Source organism: Tigriopus californicus, chromosome 11 (assembly GCF_007210705.1).
Source record: "Tigriopus californicus strain San Diego chromosome 11, Tcal_SD_v2.1, whole genome shotgun sequence".
Taxonomy (NCBI): domain Eukaryota; kingdom Metazoa; phylum Arthropoda; class Copepoda; order Harpacticoida; family Harpacticidae; genus Tigriopus; species Tigriopus californicus.
Genome location: NC_081450.1, coordinates 2,242,739 through 2,251,987, shown reverse-complemented (window position 1 = coordinate 2,251,987; position 9,249 = coordinate 2,242,739). Strand labels below are relative to the sequence as shown.

The 9,249-nt window shown below is 41.7% G+C and overlaps 2 protein-coding genes across 2 annotated transcripts in view; one reads left to right on the top strand and one right to left on the bottom strand.

Moving 5' to 3' along the window:
- Positions 1–3,081: 3,081 nt before the first annotated feature.
- On the bottom strand, positions 3,082–4,862 carry LOC131890310 (uncharacterized; the record flags this gene model as incomplete). Its single annotated transcript, XM_059239633.1, is given in 4 exon segments — positions 3,082–3,626; positions 4,268–4,418; positions 4,476–4,666; positions 4,726–4,862. Coding segments are annotated over 4 exon segments (902 nt in total), but the record flags the coding sequence as incomplete, so codon positions are not given.
- Positions 4,863–6,601: 1,739 nt separating this feature from the next.
- Positions 6,602–9,249, top strand: part of LOC131890309 (prominin-like protein) — a 3,704-nt gene continuing 1,056 nt past the window's right edge. The window contains exon 1 of the mRNA XM_059239632.1: positions 6,602–9,199. Within this exon, the coding sequence (XP_059095615.1) occupies positions 6,715–9,199 (2,485 nt within the window). The 5' untranslated portion in view covers positions 6,602–6,714. The remainder of the gene's footprint in view (positions 9,200–9,249) is intronic.

The following is a 9,249-nucleotide window of genomic DNA, read 5'->3' as shown; positions in this document are numbered from 1 at the left end:
CATTTTACTTGACTTTTATTTATATATATTATTTGATCGACCAACGAATTTGAGTTGGCTGATCTGGCTAATCCTTGAATATAAGATTGATCCGGAATTTTAGTCAAAAACTTGTCCAAGTCTGACTTAAATACTGCTGCTGGATCAACGCCTACATAAGCCCTACGAATATTTGAGGGCAGCAAATTAAGCAATGAAGGAGCCCGAGAAAGAAGAGAGATGGACTTCATTGTTTTAACTAGCCTGGATTCTCGAGGGCTTGAAGGTGCTCTCAAAACGCAGGTTAATCCTCTACGGTCACTACAATTGACACTAAATCTTGGGTTGGGACAAAGCTCATGAATGCTTTTGAAAACGTACAATATCAGATACCTTCCGTACCTTCTCTGAGTACTGTACAATCCCAACCTTTCTAACCTCTCCAAATACGAGAGCTCTCTCTCATATCCTCAATGTTCCTAGTAAAACCTCTTTGGACCTGCTCGAGCTGTTGCAAACCTGCTGAACTAATTGGAACCCAAATGGGAGAGGCATATTCAAGATGGGGCTGAACAATCGACTTGTACAGAGTTAGCATCGTGACACTATCTCTGGACTTAAATGTGCGATACATCCAACCACATTTTTGAAAAGCCTTACCAACTTTCAACTGGATAAGCTCATCGAACTTTCCATTATCTTGGAGGACTATACCTTATTCCTTCATGGATGAGACCTGCTGAATGCCCTTACCTTCATCATCTAATAATGGAGTGGCTAATGGCGTCGACCCAAAGGTCATTGAGCGAAATTTCATTCCATTCAGTGCCATATTACTCGCAGCAACCCAAGAGTAGATTTGGTCTTGGACCTCTACCAAACAACCGGGTTTCTGACCACTCCTACCAAATACCAATTTTGTATTATCAGCATAAGAAGAGATACTAACATTACTACTACCCAGCTTCCGAAGCGGAGCAATGAAGATAATGAAAAGGAGAGGACCCAAAATGGAGCCCTGAGGGACACCCGACTTGACATCATGTATGTCACTAAGGGATCCCTCAACCTTAACTAATTGTTTCCTACCACAAATGAAACTGCTTAGCCAATTGAAAACCTTGCCTTGGATCCCAATCTCATGGAGCCTGTTAACTAAAAGGACATGATCTACCTTTTCAAAGGCCTTGGCAAAGTCTAGACAAACTACATCGACTGATTCATGGCTCTCCAGTCCCTCAATAACCTGCTCTATATGTTCAATCAGTTGGGTAACCGTGCTAAAATATGCTCGGAACCCGTGATGGCTAGGAGGTACGACTTCATGGATATCAAGAAATTCAACAAGTTTGAACTTCATGATCTTCTCAAATACCTTCGCAATATTCGAAGTGAGAGAAATCGGCCTATAGTTACTGGGGAGCGACTTATCTCCCCCTTAAAAAGTTGGACGAGCATGAGCTAGCTTAAGAGACGAGAGGAACTTGCCCTGGTCCAAGATGCAACGCATCAAGTACGAGAAAACAGGAGCAAGAACCTGTGAGCATCTCATCAGAAACTGAGATGTCACTCCATCAGGGCCAGGGGAGCTCGAGAGTCTCAAGTCCCTGATGGCCTCTAAAGCATCCTGATCTGTGACTACAAGATCATCTAAATGCTAATCTTGACAGGCCTTGCCAGTCCCAACAAACTCATCAATAGAGCAATGGACTGTTGCTCCTAAACTCAGTGGAGTTGAAAACACACGAGAGAACTGATCTCCAAATATGTTGGCCATAGCCCCTACATTGTCTATGGCTTCCCCATCGACCTCAAAAGGCCCTACAGGATGTTTGATCTTTCTCTTAGAGTTTTGCATAAGAGAAAAACGCCTTCGGATTCGACCTCACCTCTTGAACAATCTACTTTCCTTTTTCAACTGATCGGTTCAGGGCCAAATTGCTCTAGTAACCCAAGAGTAGATTCTTTCTAGGTCCTAAGCCAGGCTAATGCAGTCTTGGCCATTCCTACCAGAAACTAACTTTGTATCGTCAGCATAAGAAGAGAGACTGGCAGTAATACTAAGCTTTTGAAGCGGGGCAACCAATATTATAAAAAGGAGGGGCCCTAATGGAGCCCCGGGGAACACCTGACTTTTCACATATAAATAACTGATTGTTTATTGCGGCTCTTGGTCATTTCAGATTGTAAAATGTAGAAAACTGTGTGTTTAAGTATCATGTACAAAAATGATTCAAGGATAAAGGAATGTAGTGGTCGAGAATGATAAAATAGTTGACTAGAGTGTGATATCACAGTGAGTTTGACTAGGATTTGTTCAGTGCGCATGAAAAAAGTGAAGAGGGAAATTGCAGATAGTACATAAACAGGTGGGGAGAGGAAAATGATAAAAATCTTGGTTATTGCAAAAGAGTGGGTGGGTCAGGTTGAACAGATCTTTTGTTAGCTCCCGTCGTTGATGGCATTGGGTCGGGAGCCGGACAAAGGTGCGTGACCGCCAATACTCCGAAGGGATGTCGGGCCAAGGGCAATAAGGTGTTATTAAGTCCTTGACCGGGAAGGACAACTTGTGTCAAGCATCACCTCCGGAAAGGTCAGGTTCCCAACACTGTTGGACACTAACCCTGCCAACTCTGTGGTGAGGGGCTCGGTTTCGCATAGAAAATGCCCCCTGAGTCAGTACAACAACAACGCTGGTCTCGTTGGAAATCGTTTTCCCAGGACACAACAAAATGAAAACGAAAGGAATCAGCTAAGAACCATGACTTAAGAAACTATTTCAACTTAGTCCGAATATCTGATGCCTCCTGGATAGTAAAAGTTCAAGCTTACAAAGCAAGTTCCAAACAAGTTCCAATGCTTCCCATTTAAATTGGTTTTTTTTGTTACGGCACTCAATCTCAACGGAATATGGAGCTTGAATGACTTGCGGTTCTTGCGGCCAAAACTTCAGTGCTAGAATCTTAGGTGTTTTTTTCTCCCATGGCGGGATGCGAAACCACACTCTCTGGAGAAAAATATCGTGCCTCTATCGGGTACATTAGCCCAACTAGCTACCGTGGTTTAGTAAAAAAGAGTCCAGAAAATTTAAAACACATTGAGTAAAATCATTTTCGCGTTTTATTTCCTCGTCCCAAATAATAATACCCTAATTGGAACCATGATCCGCATTATTGGAATCAATTACGTACATTCTTCAGAAATAATAATCAGTCACCTTGACTTCAAAACCAGTCGGCATATCTAGGGACCTTCAGCAATGTCTCTGGTTCCATTTGGGCATCGGCCTTCAAATTTCGAGGCTTGATCTGGACACCGCCAAAACGATCTGAGGATGATCGTGTTGGTGTAAAATCAGTGTCCATTCCAAAGCGATTCTCGTCAATCCCGGACCTGGGAGGGTCGTTAGATGGCGCTGCTGTTGTCGAAGGAGTTGTAGTTGGGGGAGAGGGCGCTGGTGTGGTCGATTTTTCGGGACTTGGGGCGCACACATAGCCCGAAGTACCACAATAAATGGCCGTCACAGGGCAAACGGCAGAGCAAGTTTGAGGGGACAGAATTGAACAGAGACCACAAGTGATAGCAATTCCGGGACAGACTTTGGAAGCAGCCTTACAAGTAGACCTTCCACTCACCACCGATGTAGCCTTAAAGTTGAAATGATGAGTTTAAGGAGTGAGATGCAAAACCAGGTAAGAGTGAATCCCTATTGTTATCCAATTAGTTCAGATTTATCTTAATATTCATAAGCGATTGATTGCAAATATTTTAAAACTTATTATCCAATCACCTGTGACTTTTTAGTGCTTGACTCCTGGGGTGAAGATTTCTTTCTTATGACAAGCCTTTGTTTAACAATGAGGAAAATAAGCAAAAGGTAATCAACATGTAATAGATCCACCAAATTTTACCTTGAATATAAGATGAAAATAAAATTGAAATTTGTTAGTAATATGAAATAGCAATTACAAGTAAGTCTGATGAAATAGAATCAACTATGATAGCCACTGCTTGGAGGTCTAACGTAATCGAATTAAATTGCAATCACCAGGCAATGTGATTGTAATTAACAAATTGTTATGGCAATCAACATCGCACCATAGGTCTGTTTGAAATTATTTTGTAGTCACTTCATCTTACTTCAAGGGGAATAACTTACTAAATGAAATTTCACACGAAATGGTGACCTGTGCTGGTTTTATTACTTGAGCAATAAGACTTTTCACTCAATGTCAGGGTGCCATTGTTATGTCTTAGCTCTCAAATTTCCCCAAAATAAATGCCTTACTTCAATTGGGGTTTGGCAAGGGAAGAGCCATTTGCACATTTGCATATCCTCTGTCTGTCGTCCAACTCCAAAGGAGGCCACCAATTGCCGAATATGTGGAAATTTTTGAACGTTGTCATCTCCAAATTCATTCAACATGGTTTGCATCATCCTGAAACAACCTTGTCATTTGAACCAAAAGATCAACTAGTGAAAAGTCTCAGCTTACTCAATGGTGTTTCTGGCCGCCTCAGTCTCGTCAGTGGCTTCCTCTTCTCGGTAAGTGCCGAACTTGCAAAATTCTCGTTGCATACAAACGTCGATATCCTTGGACAAGAGCCTCTCAGCCATCATGACTGCCTGTTGACGAGATTGTCTTCTTACCATGTCCAAGGGTCCATTAAACATGGAGTAAGGGGTCTGCAAGAGATTGAATTGACATTCCAGAGACTCCACAAGGCTTGCGAATATCAACTTACCATCAATGGTGTGAAGAAATCATGAGAGTCATAAGGGTTGGAAGATCGCATCGAGGTTTGTCTCCAGAAGTCAAAGGGAGATTTTTGAGGGAATGATGAGAATCCCGAAGTCCAAGAGAGGACACTCAAGGAGATGAATAGAGAGTGAAGAAGAGATGTACTCATGGTGAGGTTCGAAATGATTCTGATTCAATTTAACTACGTTGGACGCAACATTGGGGAAAGCTATTTGTGTCTCGATCATTATGAGTCCCGTTAAACGGGCCGGTCAGCGTCTCGACTTATTTTTAGCTGAGGATTGATGCTCCAAGCAAGCATTGAAATTGAGTGCTTAAAATAGGACGGGTTTATGGCGAGGTATTCGGAGCAACAACAGGTTGAGATTGGAGGTGAAATTGCCATTGAAACACAATAGCTTCCTGGGGCGTCTCGGTCAGCTTTGACTGGATGGATCAAGAGTAATGAATGCTTGGTGGAAAACGTTTGAATTTGGTTATTGTTCAATCCATTATCCAAGTCGGGTTGCTGTTGGCATAGAAACTAGTTCGGTTGCATGCAAAATTAAAAGTTAAAAAAAATGTGGCAATTCGTTCCTGTTTTTGAAAGAGATCATTTACATTTCAAAATGGTGTCGCCGTAGCGATCCCAAAAATCCAAAACTTGATCGTTGATAGTAGCTTGCCTTTGGTTTTGAGAGTCTCTGTTTTTTAGTCAATTGTTGCCTCATGGGTTGCATTTCGTTTTATTGGCCTAACTTGCTCGGATGGTTCGGACACTACGTTTTTCGTTAAACATCCTGAGCCAAATTTATGGTCTACGAGTTTACTATTCACTTTTATAGGTCCTGTCTGTTGCGCGAAGTTCCATCCTATTTAAGTTTAAGTAGGGTTGTTGTTTTCATAGAAACTACGTAGTTTGACTGCATCGAAGCAGATTGATCAAACAGCCAATTGATCAACTTGGATTGTGAGATTTTTCAGGACAAGACTATTTCCTTCAATTGAGATTTGCAGTCAATACCTTTCAATTATTTCATCTCAAACAGGAATAGACCGAAAGTAGAAATTCCTCGAATTGCCAAGGCGATGAGTTATATCTATAAAAGTATAAATGATAATGAACAATATAAAAAAGAATAATAATAATAACAATAAAATGTATAACCAATAATTCTAACGTGTAAATATGTCTTAGGGCACGTTGACGTATTGCCCATATCATTTCCAAACAATATCTTTTATTTGTTTTGGTAGCAGCCAAACCGAGTTCGGTTCACCATGATGCATGAATCATGATCCTCCGAAGAATAAGTTCTAACTTGATTTCATGAATTTATTCATGAGTCAGTCAATCATGATAAATGTGGGCTAATTGCAACTTCTGATTGGATATATTTTCGGGCCATTGCTGTATTACATGCATGAGTTTATCCATCGTATAACATTTTTGTGTTCTCCATGTAAAGAAGCAAATAAATGAATTAAACTATTATTGAATATGCATATCATACGATGAGATGAATATCAATGTCCAATTATAATACCCTCCCAAAAAATTCGCGTTAACATGTTTAGTTCGCCTTTTACATTTTAAGAAGAGATCATTAGGTTGCCTTGTACTGTTAGTTCACTTTTTGCAACAAGACGAACGTGTTATTGTTTGTAGTCCTCAAAGAGTTCAAGTTGGCTAATATTTGAACTTTCCTGTCAACGTTATCAATGTTGTTGATCGCTTGGTACAATTGAGGCCTTTAGTCATCAACTAACTTGTGCCAGTCTAATCTTGCTAAAAGATTAAATAGGTATGCCTTATCAGTTGCTGCACTCAAGAATGTACCCGCTCGATCATTGATTTAGCATTGCTTGACATAAAAAGCTGCAATCTCGTGCTTGAGACCTGGCTCAATGATAACTTATCTTACAATGCCATTCAGAACTATGTACTCCCATCCGTACAAGCGTTCAATGATCGTGCAAAGGGGTAGCCATTATGTCGATTAACTATACCCTTCCGGAACCTCCAAACGATTATGAGTCTGTGACGGAACCTTCTGCCAACGTATTGACCAGCACTGCTTATCTATTCACCGACATCTTTCTCAACGGACTATTCAAGACTCCTGTGATACCAATCGAAGGCCTAAACACGATAGACATCGAAAACTTCGACCCATTCGTGGATTATCTAGCCGAGCACTGGCAGGATGTACTTAAACAAGATTGGCGTCTTCTAACAACCCTTTCGTTGGGAGTTCTTTTGATCTTGGCTCTTCCAATTTCCGCAATCGTCTATTGCTGCGTCAAGTGTTGCTGTTCCAAAGTTGGCCAAGCACCCAAGAAAGGGGATCGCACGTTGATCCTTAGCCTTGGATCTGTCACGGGGCTAGGTCTAATCTTGTGCTGGTTGGCCTTTGCTTGGACTTGTGGTGCCAAAGTGGAGTTTGACCATCACATTCACAAAGGGCTGATCGAAAGCATCAACGTAGGAGCCAACGATGCTCAGCTTTACTTGAACAACCTAGCATGTGAGGTGTCCCATCTAGCCAAGACGGATTTTGGCCTTTTGAGTGAGGCCTTGGAGAATCAAATCGACCAAATCGGTGGGGAATTTAGTAGTCTTCTAAATGATACGGTGGATGAGATTAAATTTAAGGAGATACAAACTAACGCCAAAGAAATAACGGACTTTGTCACTAATTCAAATGGCAATTTAAACATTACAGTTGAAAAATTGACCTCTTGTTCAATAAATGCAGAGAAAATTGCCAAGCAGGTAACCAATTTCAAAGAAGAAGAAGACCATTCGCTTTTTGAAAATGAAGACTTTTGTAAGATAGTTGGCGAGTCACCTTGCGAAAAGTTCCGTAAAGCTAAGGAAGACATTAATTGTGAGCTCGCAACGTTTGAAAATATTATTCAGGCGGCAAAGGATATCCTCATTGGTGCAACATTAGAGGAAGATGTCGTTGTCGGGATTGGCAAAATTCCAGTCGAGTTGGAAAAAGCTTTGGACGAGATTCTAGGCTTCCAGCAAACATTTGACTCCAACTATGCCAGCATATTCAAAGAACAAATCGACGAGATCCAACAATATGCCGCAGAGGTCTCGGAATCCATCCAAAACTTCACCCAAGACATTCAACTCGACGAGATTACCAGCAACTTAACAGGTGTTGTTAATGACACCATCACGGATTACTACGGTTATGTCAGCTATGCTGGCTTACTCACGCCTTTGATTCTGATCGGGATCATCTTGGCGGTTCTTACCTTGGGCTTAATCTGTGGATGTGCCGGAAAATCTGGCACCACCCTGAGCAGAACTGGCGGGATCTCAATGTTTTCGGCCACGATGGTCACTCTCGTATTAGGTTGGATAATCTGGTTGTTGGTGACCGTGTTCTATCTTGTGGGCGCCTTGACTCAGGAGGTTGGCTGTACAACCCTGGAAGATCCCGTTCATTCTCCCTACTACACAGAGACCCAAATCCCTCGATTCCTGGACAAGATGTATCAAGAACTCCTCAACACCACCGAGTCCTTCGATCTGAATGCCACTTTGACCGGCTTTAAGAATGGTGATTCACTCTACCATGCCCTTGAGGTTGAGCAATTCTTTGATCTGGATGAGTTTGACAATTGGCAGGAGTCATTTAACATCAGTGAAATCTTGGACGATGTCAAGGTCCAGATCGATGAAGGAGTGATTGGTATTGTCAATGCCATGAATGCAAGTCTCGACGAGGAACAGCTAACACAACTGACGAATACATTGAAACCCATTGTGAGTGGATTGAATGATGCCATAGATGTTATTGATACGAGTGTTCTCATCAACCAGACAGCACTTCAGAGTTTAAACGACTTATTGGAGAGTATGAAAACAAAATTAGAAGAATCCCCAAATTCGGAGGAATTTCTTTCTGCTTTGAAGCCGATTCAGAACTCAGTGCAAGCTATTGTGAACAGCACTGATGACCTGACACGGATTCTGGATGAAGCCAAGAACAAGGCCAAGGACATCATTGCGGCAGTAACCAAAATCATTGGCAGTGATAATTTAAGGGCCAATGATGAAAATAGTCTCCTCGACCAGATCAAAACCCTTCTGGAACAAGCCATAACGGAAGTAAACGATGTGACGCGGAATGACATCCTTGCTATATTCGACAACCAAAGCAAAACTCTCATCACCACGGTGGATGGGTTTATCCAATTCAGCAAAAATTACTCCATCAACGACTTCGGCAAAACTGGACCTGTCTACAATATTTACCGTGGCGTCATTGTATCTTTGTGTGACTCAACAGTGAATCCGTTCAATGCATATTGGTCCGGAATGGGTGTGATCTTGATCCTGCTGGTCCCTGTCATGATTATCAGTTGTATTTTGGAACCCGTATTGAGACGGAGAGGGACTCGTCAATTCCAAGACGTTCGCACAACACATCCGAAGCACTTACAAGTCAACTCGGGTAAGTTAAACACATTCTTAGTTTAAAAACGATAAGCGATGAATGAGTTA